Raw genomic sequence first — 15,748 nt, forward strand, 5'->3', positions numbered from 1 at the left:
AGCTACAAGTTGATGGGCTTGTGATTCTATTGACAGGCCTGGATTACCAAGGTCAGGCCTAATGGGTATCTCGGGTTAATTCTCAACAACCCCATTACTTGCCATTTCCATAGCCATTACCTTATTTAAAACTCAATCACTTACCAAATTAAGCTTAATTACCTCAACACCCTCCTCTTGTAACATATCAGTTAACCTTAATTATTGCTCTATTTGATTGTCCCCTAATAAAAGATTAGAATTGCATAATTAAGTTGTTTAAATGAGTGATTTATTTTATCAAATAAGAATTGAACACTTAATTATACATCTAAATTTTAACACTTAATGGAAAATTTATTGATGATAATATTTTGCACATCAAAGTCTCATATTTGCTCTTGAAATACTTAAACTATAATATCATTTCATTTGTATATTATAGGGCATTTATGGAAGGAAAGAAAGAATGGGACCTATAAAGAAATAAAAGAATTGATTATGGTCAAGTTGGAATCTCATCTATGAGGCAGCACGTAGAGACCCTTGGACGGCTGGAGCAGGAGCACATCACACGCACAATACACATGCAAAACAAACTCATTCGGACAGCACACATCACATGGATAGCAGCCACTCACACATGCATCATCACGTTGGACACAGCACACATGCAGAAAAGTGCAAACACATGCAGACCAAACTCACTCGGACACCACTCACACCAGCTCACACGCTGTACAGCAGCAGAAAGACACCCATTCACACATGCAGATGCAAATCAGCAGGAGAAGAAATGGACCAGTTCACACATGCAGTAAACGTGCAGCAGCTGCTACAGTAGGAGAAGACCAGTTCACACATGCAGTAGACTCACACACGCAGCACGTTACAGCAGATAGTAGCTTTCGGACAGAACACCAGCTCACACAGGCAGCATGTAGAGACCCTTGGACGGCTGGAGCAGGAGCACACCACACGTGCTGACCATTGCAAGATAAATAGAACCAAGCACATGGCTGGAAGACAAGCTGTTCACTTCACTTTTCTTGCTTCTACACATGGAAGTTGAACGTGCAGCAGCAGAGTTTTTTATTTCTTTTTCCTTTTCATGTGGACGGGAAGCAGCAACAGCAGGGAATCAGCTATGTATTTAGCTGGAAGCAGCAGCACCAAGGAGGAGGGCAGTAGCTTGGATAGTTATTTTCTTTCTTTTGTTTTTCAGACGCTAGCTTTGCAGTTTTTCTTCTTGCTTTTTTTTTTTTCTTTCATATTTCGTTCGGCTACAGCAGGAGCTTAACTGAGAGCTGTTACTTTCTTTTCTTGAGGTTGCATAAGAGAGTTTTATTTTTTTTTCCAGTTTTCGTTTCAAGCGAGGGTTCTCTGAAGCTCTCGGTTTTCTAGCTTATTTTCAGTAGCCTTTTGGCATGCTATTGTGTTTTTGAGTTCCAGATGTTGCCTTCGTTTTGGACGTAGCAGTAGAGGGGGGGGAGTAGCTTTGAGTTGTTATTTACTTTCTTTCTTTCGTTCAGACGCTGGGCAGCCAGTTTTATTTAGTTTTCTTCTCTGTTTCTTTGGTTTTTCATTCGGACAGCAGAGTGGTTTAGCTGGGAGTTGTTAGTTTTGTTCTTTCTTTTTGCTTTCTTTTCATTTAAGTTGGAAAACAGCAGAAGTGGAGTTTCAGTTTCTATTTATTTTCTTTCTTTCGTTCAGACGCTAAGCAGCAGTTTTATTTGATTATTCTCTGTTTCTTTTTGGTTTGTTCGTTCAGCGCAGCAGAGCTTTACATCTTGTTTTCATTCCAGACCTGCAGTAGTTATTTTATTCTTCTTTTCTTTCGTTCGGTTAAGCTGGTTTTGTTCTTTTTCTTCTTTCATTTGTTTTGATTTTCGTTTGAGACGCTGGCTGGATTATTTATTTTATTTCTTCTTCTTTTCGTTTTGGTTCGTCAGTAGTTAGTTCTTAAGAGTTTTTATTTTCTTTCTTTACGTTGCAGTGTAAAAAGCAGCTTATTTATTTTATTTTATTCTTCTTATCATTTCGTTCGACGCGGCATAGGCTTGAGATTTGCTTTATTTTTCCTTTGCTGCGATTTCTCATTCGTTTAGGCTCATCTTTATTTTGAGTTTATTTTTTTTGTACTCAGTTTTTGTTATGGCTTTACTCAGATTAATTTTTATTATTAGAAACATCATGTGTAGCTAATTCTAAGACTTGGGTTGTGGAACGAGACTTGATTTGTTTTGGATTCTAGTATAGTGCAATATTTTGTCGATAAATGATGATTACTCTATATTACTAGTCTAATTTGAATTGAAAGTAGATTGTGGCTCTTGCTCTTGTTTTGTTGTTGACGTAAGGCACAACAAAAGCTTGAAAATTATCAAGGCTTCTCTCGATTGATTGTTAATGTATATTTGGCTAGTAAAGTAGAGAATCCCTTAGAAAAAATATTGCAAAGCTTGAGCATAACTTTTTATCTTCCGTTTATCAATGCCTTGACTGGATTGTTAATCGAGAAAATTATCTAGAATCCGAAATAAAGAGAGTCTCACACCCAACCCAAGTGTTCGTTAATTTGTTTGTTTTAGAAACTCTAATTTCAACTTCAATTATCTTCTTGCATTGCATTTGGATTTTATTTTCATCTCTCATACTTGATTCATTTGTTACTCACAAATCTCTATTCGCTTTGATAACCCATTGTCCCTGTGGAATACGATCCTGGACTTATCCTTGATACAACTTGACACTTCTACACTTGGAAGCACATTCGACCACGAGTCATCCCCCCCCCCCCGGCGGCCCCGGGGCGCCCTCCAAACTTCCTCTAACGTCTTCTTTCCTTATAGTTGCATCAACTTCATAATTATTTTCATGATTTTCGCCAAAATCCTTGCACCTACCATCTCAAGGGAATGAGCCCCTTGTTGAGAACCTTCATCCTCCATCGCACTACCATTCCTAGCCACCTTGTTGTCATGTTTTTCCATAATACTAGGTCTCCCCCTTGGTTGGGTACGTTGCCTTCTACCATCCATTATCATTCATAGCCAAGAACCAAATTGTGGAGATTCTTCCTTTCTTTCATTAGCCTTTGAGCAAACAGCTCCCTCATGCAAAATTCTTCCACACGTAAATAAAAAACGAGGCAACTTTTCATACTGTAACAGAATCTAATACTTCATGCCATGCAATGTAATTGTTCTTCCTTTGTCCTGTGGTTTCCATAGATCTAATAGAACTCTTACTCTCAAGATGTTACCCCATCCCACATCATTCTCCTCAACTTCCACTGATTCAACTTCCCCCAATGATCTTCCCAACTTTTCACCACACTCCCTATCCATTCCAACTAGCGACATATTATGGAATTGAACCCACATGGTAGCCTTATCAAATTTCAACAAGCTAGGTTGTGTGAAACCATCGAAATGGTTAATCACAAAGAGACAATTTTCAAAGAGCCACAGATGCCCATCTATAACATGTTCTCTATCAGCATGAATGGCAAACGAATTTGTAAACACATTGGTTCCTACTTTTGTGAATGTAGCAGACTTACTTAACCTTCATACCTTTGCCATCGTTGCTTCAACAATGTTTTTTCATATGGATCTGTCAATCCATATGTTACCAATGAGACACCTCTCCCCTTTACGTTGAACATCACGAGTTGCACTACTCTCCAATGCAATTTTCGTATCCTCCTCTTCACTGAGTTTTAGATTCTCCATACTTCTTGTAAGCTCTCCGTAGTGATTCACCAAACTAGAAGATCAACGAGAACTCTTGCCTTGACCAGTATACTTCGGCGAGTAGACAGAGAAACAACACCACCTCTATTCTCCGTAGAGAGAAAAGAGAGGAGACATATATCAAATTTGCTGGTCGGTGGAGTTATGTTTAATAGTTTAATTTATATTCTAACATTTTCCTTGACTTAGCTTGTAAGTTGAGAGAATGGGTACCTATTTTAATTGAAAGGTCATATAATTTGTGTCACAGATTGGGTACCTATGTTTTAAAGTGTTTTGTGAATATGATTTTGCTTGATATCAAAGTCTATTGCCATCTACTAAGGCATCCCCCAGTGGTATGGAATTACATTGGTTTCCCCAGTATGGAAGTACGTAGCTCCCTACACTCCCCTACCATCATCAGCAGATGGCATTGTAGCTCCCGACGCCACCTACGGTGCAAGCCATGAGCTTAATGCCCGGCTTTGGTAATTTTGTGGTTGTTCTCGAAGTGCATGTTTCAAGGAAAATTATTAAATACTTCTATATAATTAAAATTGTTTATGCAATCATCAATTGAAATGACATGACATCCTATAATACGATGTAAATATCACGTGTTTATATTTTGAGAGTACGTAATAGTTACTCGCGTTTCAATTATGAATGCCCTTCCTCTTGTCCCAGCCCCAGTAAACCATAATAATGATCTATTGATCTAGAATCTTAATACGAGGGCAGATTAACAGACTTTTATTTGAGCCCTTTAGAAGCAACATTTTTTTTTTTTTTTCTAAAAATCATTTCGTGAAGTTTGTTTATAGGGCTAAAGTTCAAGTCTGTTAAAAGGGACTTGAAGCTACATGCTTTGACTTCTAAGTTCGAACCAAAGATCTCCTCAGTCCATAAAAAGAAAACGATAATTGATTAATAAAGAAGAAAGTATAGCGATTGAAGGTTGAAATTACAAGCCTGGAACAGAGGAAGAAAAAAAAAGAAAGTAGAAGCAAATAAAATATTGCCTCCCCTTTGAAAGATCCGTATCTTCTAGTTTGCTTCTTTTTCTTCCCAACCACTCACTCAATAACTGGATTTTCTTCTCACAGATTTTTTATTCAATAGAGATTATTGCTTTATTTATAAATAGTAGGCCTTACATCCTGTAAACTGAAACACATTCAGTGGAAGCCAAAACAAAATGTTCAAACATTGTTTTTAATAGGTGCGCTATAGCCCTTATCATAATTCCTAGACCAAAGCATAACCCCTCCATATTTTGACGAACTCTTGATAGAAGGCAAAACCTCACTATTAAGCACATCGGGAGGAATGTAGCCACTCCCAACTGCTTTTGGAGCAGCAGGCAACCCCAGAAATATCTGCCCAGCTTGAATAGTGTTCCACTGATTCCAATAGCTCTTCAGGTTGTCTGCATTGCTGGACTATTGACAGGGTTGGTTGTTATAGAATTGGACCAGACATAGTCAAACAGGTCAGTGTCTAGTGCTCCTTTTAGCCAAGCGTCTGGGAATGGACACTGTGCTGCTACTGTTAAGTAGACCTTTTTCTGTTGGCTAAATGTAGACAGTGCCCTTGCGAGCTTGTCCCCGTGTTGGGTTGTGCCTCCCTCAATATCGAAGTCAATGCCATCTAGAACTGCATCACCCAATGGACGGGAGCTGGATTGACCCCCAAGAAAGTTGTCCCACAAGTAGTTGGCGACACTCCTGCACAGTATCAGAGAACATCATTTTCTGATCTTTTACTTGGTGAAAGTGACCAGTAAAACATGTAAATTCCCTTCCAAACACCTACGCTTGAAAACAGATGTTAAAAAACAAAACAAAACAAAAGTTCTAAGTCGATGTAAATAGGCAATAATAATAAATGTGGCGAACTTCATCGTCGATAGGCGTTTGATGCTTGGACTTTTTGCATATAATTAATAGTAATGGATTCCAAAAAATTGACGTGTTTAGGTACCGACTTATAAGTAGCATTACCGAAACTTTTTAAATATAACCTCAAACTTTTCAAGTTTAAAAACCAAAGAAGCTAGCTCTATAGAAATATAGTGACAAGAAGCAATGCTTACCTGGCATCTTCAGCAGAGGCGAGGAAATAGCTACCAGCACCGCCTCCAAGGGAGAGCATCACCTTGATGCCCTAGTTTTGGCAAGCTCTGATGTCGTTGCTCAAGCCGGTGCACCCATTTGTGCTTTAGTCACAATGGCCGGCAAGGTTCATCTGTGGGGTCTAGCCGTTGCCAAATGTTAACAGGAAAGCTATGTTCACTATACCATAATTCCCAGTGGCGTAAGCTGTTGTGAAAAACAATGATAATAAAGTAAAAATAACTATGGAACGAGAAAACAATCACACACGACACAAGATTTACGTGGTTCGACAAATTGTCTACGTCCACGGGAGCTGTAGAGGATTTTATTATTGAGGAATCACACACTACAATGATGGATCAATTACTGTACGTCCACAGTGTTTCTACAGTACGGGCATATAATTTAATAATCATATATATAATCAAACGACTGAAAAAATCCTAGATCTGTATAAAATACATATTCGCTCGAGCGACGTGTCGAGCGCGCGTCGAACAAACTTCCTTCTCACATCCGCTCGAGCTCACTATCCAGCTAACATCGAGCGTTCAACTCTGCCTGACTTCGCTCGAGTGGCCAATGCCTCTGCTCGAGCGGTGTGGACCAGACTCCATAGTACTCAATAATTCTCCCACTTGGAGACTGGTAGACTTGTCGTATCGCCGTCTTCCTCAAACATGATATCCTCCACCTCTGCAACTCACTGCCCCTGTATTCATGCTAGAAGACCAACTGAAGTTGCACACAACTTCAGTTTCTCAAGTGTAACACCCTTTGTCAACATATCAACATGGTTCTTGCTTCCACAAATCTTCTCAAGTAACAACTGTGTGTTATCTAACAATGATCGTATGAAGTGATACCTAATTTGAATGTGTTTGGTCCTGGAATGAAATGTTGGATTCTTGGCAATGAATATGGCACTCTAACTATCACTGTAGAGAGTGCCTTTCTGATTCTTTTTACCCAATTCCTCCAAGAAGCCCTGTAGCCATATCATCTCCTTTGCAGCCTCTGACACTGCAATATACTCAACTTTTGTATTAGACAAAGAAAATATTTTCTGTAGATTAAAACCCCATGACACTGCAGTACCACCAAGTGTATAAACAAAACCCATGGTCCTATTTCTGCTATCAATATCTCCAGCTAAATCAGCATCAACATAGCCCTGCACCTCCAAACTCTCTCCAAAGAAACACAAACAAGTTTCTAAGGAGCCCTTTAGGTACCCTCGGAATCCATTTTACTTCTTCCCAATATTGTTTTCTTGGGTTACTCATGTATCTACTCACAACTCCCACTGCATGGGCAATATCCGATCTTGTGCAAACCATAGCATACATAAGTGAACCAATAGTTAAGGCATAAGGAACCTTACTCATGTAATCTTGTTCCTCCTCCTCAGGTGACTGATTCTTGCTGAGTCTAAAGTGACTGCCCAAGGGTGTGCCAACTGGTTTGACCTTGTCCATATTGAACCTGCTGAGTAGCTTTCTCACATATTCAGCCTGTGAGAGTCTCAACGTACCTCTGACTCTATCTCATGCCAATGATTTGTTTTGCAGCTCCCAAATCCTTCATTACAAAGTGCTCTGACATCTGCTTTTTCATATTATTGATCTCATCAATACTAGCCCCTGCAATAAGCATGTCATCTACATACAAAAATAGAATAATGTAAGAATTTTCAAAGTGCCTGACATAGCAATAGTGATCTGCTTGACATTTAATGTACCCTGCACTGTGCATGAAGTTATCAAATTTCTTGTACCACTGTCTAGGAGCTTGCTTCAAGCCATACAAGCTCTTCTTCAATCTGCAAACCAAACCTTCCTTTCCCTGTACCACAAATCCCTTAGGCTAGTGCATGTAGATGTCTTCTTCAAGGTCTCTATGAAGAAAAGTTGTCTTCACATCTAACTGCTTAAGAAATAAATCTTCAATAGCAACCATAGCCAGTACCATCCTGATGGTTGTGATCTTCACCACAGGAGAAAAGATATCAGAGTAATCAATACCCTACTTCTGCTGAAAGCCTTTTACAACAAGTCTGGCCTTGTACCTCTTACTGCCATCATGCTCAGTTTTCACCCAGTATACCCACTTATTGTGTAATGCCTTCTTCCCTGATGGAAGTTCTATCAACTCCCATGTCTGATTCCCTAACAGGGAATCCATCTCATCTTTCATGGTCAGCTCCCACTTGTTAGAATTTTCATCTTGCAAGGTTTCTTCATAACTCTACGGTTCTCCACCATCTGTCAACAGAATGTAATTTAAAGTAGGTGAGAAATGATGTGGAGGACGTATAGTCCTAACTGCAACTGTAGGAGTGGACGATTCTGAAACTGCCTGCGAAATAATAGGAACGGGTGCACTGGACCCACTCTCCCTATCAATCACATCTCTACACTGCATTGTGACCTTTGGTAGGTTATCCAATCTTACAAACTCGGACTCCTGAGGAGCTACTAAGAAGCTATACTAGACTTATCCTTTTACATAATTTTCTCATTGAAAATCACATTCCTGCTTCTTATGATCTTCCTACCCTGATCATCTCAGAAACGATAGCCAAATGCCTCGTCTCCGTAGCCAATGAAATAACATTTCTTTAACTTAGTTTCAAGTTTACTACAAGCATCAGAATCAATAAGTACATAAGAAAAATAGCCAAAACTTTTAAGGTGAGAAAATTTGACTTCTTTCTCGCTCCAAACCTCCTCAAGCAGTCCACAATCCAGTAGAACAATGGCCCTCTGTTTATCAAATAAACAGCAGTGCTGACTGCATCTGCCCAAAAAGTGGGTAGTAGACCAGCGTGCAACCTCTTGCTTCTAGCACGTTCATTAATGGTTCTGTTCATACGCTCAGCAACTCTATTTTGTTGCAGTGTCCCAGGAATGGTCTTTTCCATTCTAATGCCCAGAGCTGCACAATACTTCTTGAACCCACCATCAACATACTCACCACCATTGTCAGACCTCAAACATTTCAGTTTCAAGTCTGTCTTTATCTCAACCATGGTTTTTCAAATTTTGAACACATTAAATACATCAGATTTATGCTTCAAAAAATAAACCCATACCTTCCAATTATGGTCATCAATGAACATGACATAGTAGCGAAAACCTCCAAGAGATACCACTAGGGAAGGACCCCACACATCAGTGTGCACTAGATCCAGTCTTCCTGTCTTCGGCGTTTTGCCACTTTTTAAGAAGCTGACCTTCTTTTGTTTCCCCATAACACAACTCTCACACAGACTGAGATCAACTAACTTTAGTTCTGGTAGCTTGCTCTAGACAGAAATTCTTTCATACCCTTCTGACTCATACGGTCAAGCCTGCAATGCTACAAATCTGCTATGCTCTCTATAACGGTAGTAGCAATAATGTCAATCAAACCAGTAGTCATATAGAGTGTACCAGTTTTCTTACCCCGAGCCAATACCAATGCCCCTTTTGTGACCTTCCAGTTACTATCTAAGAACACCACTGAATGACCACATTCATCGAGCTGCCCAACAGAAATGAGGTTCTTCTTCAACTCAGAAATGTGTCTGACCTTTTCAAGATCCATTTGTTCTTGCCAGGGAGTGCAATATCAATATCCCTCATCCCAACTATGCTCAAAGCCTCTCCATCAACCAAATATACCTTCTCAAAATCACCTGCAACATAATTCTGCATTAGTTCCCTGTGGAAAGATGTATGGAAAGAAGCCCCTGAATCCAGTATCCAGTCATCAACTGGACTATGAACTGCAAGCAATAGTGCATCATGTACTTCCACATTAGTACTATCATTCTCAGTCTTCTTAAGATTTTTACAGTTCTTCTTTATGTGGCTAGCTTTGCCACAATTCCAATAAGTTGCCTGCTGACCAGGCTTCGACTTGCTCTTGTCCTTGTACTTTGATTTTGATCTTCTTCTGTTTGAGTTCTTGTCTTGTGATCTCCCTCGAGAATCAACATTTAGAGCTGAACTCAAACCCGAGGTCTTGCCTGAATCTTTCTTGCGCACCTCCTTAGCCAAAATCAAATCACGAATATCATCATATTTCAATTTAGATTTCCAGCAGAATTACTGACAATGATTCTCATGGCTTCCCAACTATTTGGCAGTGAAGCCAATAGTATCAATGCACATATCTCATCATAAAATTCAATTTTAACAGACGACAATTGATTTGTGATAGTATTAAAATCATTCAGATGTTGTGCAACAGACGTACCATCTGCCATCTTCAAATTGAATAACTTTTTCATCAAATGTACCTTGTTATTCGCTGACGGCTTTTCATACATACCTAACAAAGCCGCCATGAGATCCCCAGTTGCCTTCTCTTTGATGACGTTGTGTGCAACAGATCTCAACAGGGTTAATCGAATAAACCCCAGAACCTATCGATACAACAGATTCCAATTAGCATCATCCATCTTTTTCGGTTGCTTTCCCAATAGTAGAAGATGAAGTTTCTTCCCATAGAGGTAGTCCTCTATCTGCATCCTCCAGTATCCAAAATCCATGCCATCAAACTTCTCGATCCCCGATGCCTTCACTTCATCTCCAACCATCGTTTTTTCTAAGACCCGAATCTTGTCTCTTGATACCAATTGTTATGAAAAATAATGACAATAAAGTGAAAATAAATATGGAACGAGAAAACAATCACACACGACACAAGATTTACATGGTTTGACAAATTGCCTACGTCCACGGAAGCTGCAGAAGATTTTATTAGTGAGGAATTACATACTACAATGATATATCAATTACTGTACGTCGACATTGTTTCTACAGTACGGCCATATGATTTAATAATCATATATATAATCAAACGGCTGAAAAAACCCTATATCTGTATAAAATACATGTTCGCTTGAGCGGCGTGTCAAGCGCGCATCGAGCGAACTTCATTCCCGCATCTGTTCGAGCTCACTGTCAAGTTAACATCGAGCATTTGACTCTGTCTGACTTTACTCGAGCGTCCAATGCCTCCGCTCGAGCGGTGTGGACCAGACTCCACAGTACTCAACACAAGTATCAGCCAAACTGCCCTCATTTCCATTCTGGCCCCAGTACACAGAGATCACGCCTGCCTTTGAGCTTGTGAAGAGGGCAACCAATAAAAGGCAGAACAAGGCTAATGGGGTCTACAACTTTCGAGCCATTATTGTGCTTTTCTAGTTGCTGCTTCGGATTGAAAATTAATGGTGAAGGGAGCTCTATTTATAATTTTATAGGCATATTGGAATACGGTGAAAAATGACTATATTTTCGCCCACTCAATACATTTTGAGGAAGAAGATTGTGAAGAAACTGTGTCAAACTAGAACTGTAAGACCACAAAACTAGGGGTACTGTTTGGCCATTAGAATTTTTCATCTCAAACACAAAATTCTCATCTCATAATTACAATTTTCTCAAATCTCCATACAAAATATAATAAACAATTTAACTTTTTCTTAACTTTTTTAAATTCTAAAATAATAATAATATTAAAATATAATATTTTAATATTTAATCTTAAAACTTAAAATTTTTATCTAAAAATTTTTAATGGCCAAGCAGAATTCTCAGTTTTGAACTTTCACTTCTGAGGTAATGTCCGAGGTCATTACTAGGAAACAGACTAATTCTGAATTTGAGTCTATTTCTTGGTAAAATTGTAGAAAAATTTTCTGTATGAATGGGCCGGGGGGCTTAAAAATGGCTCAAATTTCTTGTGGCATAAGTTTCCAAGTTTTTAATGACTTGCCCATGAAAACTTGATCATCAACTGCGTAAGAGCATTGGCATTGGCTTCATCAAAAGCCAATGCATCTTTAAAATTTGATGAATATACATAAAATTGACCTGCATTGGATTCGGTAAAAGAAATTCGCTCAAGTTTTGAGCTACAGTGATTCGTTCACTTCCTTCATATTTGAAAGGCTACTGTATCACCTTCATCCTTATATTTTATTGTAATTTTAATACATAGTCGGTTAATTTTCTCTCTCTCTCTTTTCCCTCCCCACGTCTTTCTCCCCCCCTCTCTCTCTTACTCTCATTTTCGTCCGAGCTCAGAAAATCGAAAGGGACTCTTCTCCTCCACACAAAATCAAAGCAAATCCATGGTTTCTCTCCTCAAATCAGGTGGGATCTTCTTCTCTATTTTCTTCCCATGTTTTTTGCTCTCTCCCTTACTCTATTTCTCTCTGTAACAGTATTTCCTCACCGATTCTTCCCCTTCTCTTTTCTTCACGTAGAAGCAGAGTGATTTACTGGGTTTCTTCCTTCAGCACTTGGCGCAACCTTCTGCTCCCTTCAGGTTCGTCTCCTCTCCTAATTTCTGCAACCCTAGGTCTATCTTTCATTTTTTCTTTTTTCTTTTTTTGTTTGTTTGTTTGTTTTGTTTTGTTTTGAGGTGGAGCGGAGGGTGGTTTTTGTGGTGGTGGGTCTGGGAGAGGATGAGTTGGGGATAATGGGGTGTTAGAGAGCGGGTCATGATGCAGTGAACATGTTCACTTTTCAGCCTATGGATCGGAGAGCGAGGGTGAGGTTGAGCGAGGAGGCTGAAAATTAGCTCTTTTGTTGCCTTGATCCTAGGAATTAGAGAGAGATCGTAAATGACAGAACAGATTTACCTTTCAAATGATGACAACGAAAAATGAAATTTAGAAGAATTTTGCTGAAGTGGTAATGAAAACTACTTCCCAGGACAGATTTTCAGAATCCAGTTTCCATTTTCATTCACCCTTTTGGTGTTCTTTTCTCTATGCTTGTGTGTAAACTAATTTTCTTCAAGATTCTAACCTCGTGACCACTGCCCGTAGAGTCTCTTCTCACATGTCTTGCTCGTTTTCTTCCATATCTCCTAAGAGAACTTGCTCTCAAAATATCTTTTTCTGTGGTTCTTCTAATTGGAACAGTTCCCTCTGGGCATGATTCACCAGATTGTGTCCATAGCTGCAGGCTCTCTACCACTGTATCTGTAGTGTCATTGCCCTTTGGCCTTTCAGGTGGATCCTGTAGAGCTGAAGCCTTTTATTACCTCAATTATCTATAATAATCAAAAGAAGAAATCTTTCTGCAAAGTCAAAAATGTAAAAATGAACGTTTACGATTTTAAAATAACAGAACATGTTCCTTTTTTTTTAACCATATTTGAAGAAAAAAAAAAAAAAGCTTGGTGGGGTTGTACTTCTCGAAGTCTAACCCATAACAACATGTGGTCAATGGGAGTTTTTTAACTTTCCCAACCTAGAGAGAGAGAGAGAGAGAGAACAACCTGTGGTCAAAAGAGTTTTTTAACTTTCCAAACCAGAGAGAGAGAGAAAGGGGGGTCCTTGGTGGATACAAAGCCCGAGAGGAGAAAAAGAAAAGTATGTAAAGCATTTTGACCATCTCACAACCTAGTACTAATTTCATTATACCAACACATTAAGTATTTATTTCCTCTCTATTTTGGGTCACAGGCAGGGCCAGTCAGATTGTGGGGTACACTCCACATAAAACCATTTGGCTAAGCATTTTTAGAGTTCCAATATACCAAGTACATAAAAATATCATATTTATCTTACTGCACTTAACTTTGGTGGCTTCCAAGGCATATGACTGACTTTGGTTTTATTAATTTTGTGATTTTCTAAAGTGCACTCAGTCTTGCTTTTGGCTCTAGCAACCACACAAATTCTGGTATTGTATTTTCTGGATCCATAACATCTGAAAACCAACTCATGTGTGCTTATAACATTTAGTATTGATTCTTTCTGGAATGAGATTGCTATTCATGCAAATAAATGGTAAACCTGTTTTAGACTTCAAAAAATAAAAATGTTATAGTTGAAATGTACTTCAAAGATTGCTATTTATGTAGAATTTCATATTTAAGTAGAATTTCAATGAGGTGTTTTGTTTTTATTAGTCAAAAATCTCTATGAGGTGGTACTGTGTTTGTGTCTTAGTAGCAGATTTAAATAGAATTTCAGACTTAAATTCTCAAAAGTGTTCTATATATTTATACTGTTTTTGTGTCTTACTAGCAGATTCTTTCGTGTCAATTGCAGTCATATACTGCTATATATGCTGATGTTAAAAGCTTGAAATGTACTGCCTTGTTTATTGTGCTGCGTTGTCTGTGCTGCTTTGTCTGACAACTTAATAATTATAATTCTCCTAGGATGGACAATCTGTTGGATGAGGACCCATTCTTCACCACTCTCTTACAAAGTGGAGGAGAAGGTCCTATTACCACTCCAACATTCTCACAGCATTCTAATGTTGTGGTCGCTTCAACCCCCCTCACGGTGAAAAGAGGCCTCCAACAAAAAAAGTTCAAAGAGGAGCTTCTTTCACTGTTGAGGAGGATAATGTACTTGTCTCTGGTTGGCTCAACATTAGTATTGATGCCATTCAGGAAACTGATCAAAAATCCACTCAAATGTGGGAGAAGATTTCTGAATTTTATCACGAATATAAAAAACCACAAACTATGAACCGTTCGGTTGGATCATTGATCAATCGTTGGTCCATGATTCAGAAATGCACAAATAAGTTTTGTGCATATCTAGCTCAAGTAGAGTCATTGCACCTGAGTGGTGCAACCGAACAAGATATGGTATGTACACTTTTCCTTTAATAATATGGTCTATTTATTCAAAGATTTATTATTTGACACTATTCTTTAAAACTTTTTTCAGATTGAAAAGACAAAAATATTGTACAAAGAGATGGAACGAGGAAATTTCACAATGGACCATTCTTGGAATCTTTTGAGACACCAACCCAAATGGCATCAACATATGAATACGCTGAATACGAGGAGAAAGCCACATGATAAACGTCCTTCCAATGAGCAGTCAAGTGAAATTTTGGACGATGTTGTGGAGGAGCATGTTGAAAGGTCTGCTGGAAAAAAGGCTGAAAAGGAAGACTTGAGGAAGCGAAAGGCTCAAGAATCATCTGATGCTGAGTTCAACATGGCATTAGGAGCAATGACCGAGGATAGACAATTGTTCATGGCGGAGAGAAGAGAATGGCAAACGAAGGCTGATCGTGATAGAGGTACACAACTGGAGCTTGATAAAAGAAAGTTCGATGCTGAGATGATGAGCAAGGATCTTTCTGGTATGAATGCCATGTAGCAAGCCTACTTCCATAAAATTCAGAAAAAAATTTGGGAAGAGTCAATGAGTGATTCAGATGGTATATCCGAATGACCCAAACAATTATCCAGCTTCTAATGGCTGCTTAGCCACAAGACTTCCTGAGGAAGCATGTGGCTGGGCAGCTACTATGAATGGATTTTATTCTATTTTTTTTTTTAACGGAAATCTTTGGATGAATTTGTGGTTGAAAATTTGAATGTTAGTTTAGTTTTTGGTAATGTTTGTGGATAGAAAATCTATGAAGTACCTATCTTTTCGGAAGTGTTTGTGAATCTAAATTGTATGTGATGCAACTTGTATTTGCTGGAAGTATTTGGTGAATAGAAGTTGTATTTTTAAACTTGTCTTTTGGATCTGCAAACTAGACATTAAAATGATAATGCAAGTTGTTTATGGATGTCATTTAGTTAGGCTGATTTTGTATGCTGTTATGTGGTTGGATTTTTCTGTTTTGAGGTTGTATTTTTTAACTTAAAAAACTGAATTTGTATAGGTTTTATTAGCTCCAGATGTTGCAGTGTATTTTTTAACTTAATAGTATAGTTTGTAGAGATGTGTAGCTTTTAAGAAGTTGAATTTGTTGAGATGTGTAGCTTTTAAGCAACTGAATTTGTCTTGCTTTTAAGAAGATGTTGCAGCTGTTATGTGGCTGGATTTTTCTGTTTTGAGACTGCATTTTTTAACTTAAGAAGCTGAATTTGTGTAGGTTTTATTAGCTCCAGATGTTGCAGCTGTATTTTTTAACTTAA

At 38.5% G+C, this 15,748-nt stretch overlaps 1 protein-coding gene and 1 pseudogene across 1 annotated transcript; one reads left to right on the forward strand and one right to left on the reverse strand.

Moving 5' to 3' along the window:
• Window positions 1-4,823: 4,823 nt before the first annotated feature.
• Window positions 4,824-11,018, reverse strand: LOC122301785 (annotated as a pseudogene).
• Window positions 11,019-14,012: 2,994 nt separating this feature from the next.
• LOC122307014 lies at window positions 14,013-14,975 on the forward strand. The gene is made up of 3 exons (XM_043119644.1): window positions 14,013-14,216; window positions 14,372-14,449; window positions 14,532-14,975. Exons 1-3 carry the CDS (start codon window positions 14,013-14,015, stop codon window positions 14,973-14,975), a joined length of 726 nt encoding a protein of 241 aa, XP_042975578.1.
• The last annotated feature ends 773 nt before the right edge of the window (window positions 14,976-15,748 follow it).

The sequence above is a fragment of the Carya illinoinensis genome, chromosome 1 (genome assembly GCF_018687715.1).
Source record: "Carya illinoinensis cultivar Pawnee chromosome 1, C.illinoinensisPawnee_v1, whole genome shotgun sequence".
Lineage (NCBI taxonomy): Eukaryota > Viridiplantae > Streptophyta > Magnoliopsida > Fagales > Juglandaceae > Carya > Carya illinoinensis.

What these genes read in the sequence shown, in the direction of transcription:
- LOC122307014 (XM_043119644.1), top strand. Translation starts at nt 14,013, where the DNA reads ATGGACAATCTGTTGGATGAGGACCCATTCTTCACCACTCTCTTACAA. An exon ending in GGATAATGTACTTGTCTCTG is followed by an intron (nt 14,217 to 14,371) that starts GTTGGCTCAACA and finishes TCCATGATTCAG; the next exon opens with AAATGCACAAATAAGTTTTG. An exon ending in GTGCAACCGAACAAGATATG is followed by an intron (nt 14,450 to 14,531) that starts GTATGTACACTT and finishes AACTTTTTTCAG; the next exon opens with ATTGAAAAGACAAAAATATT.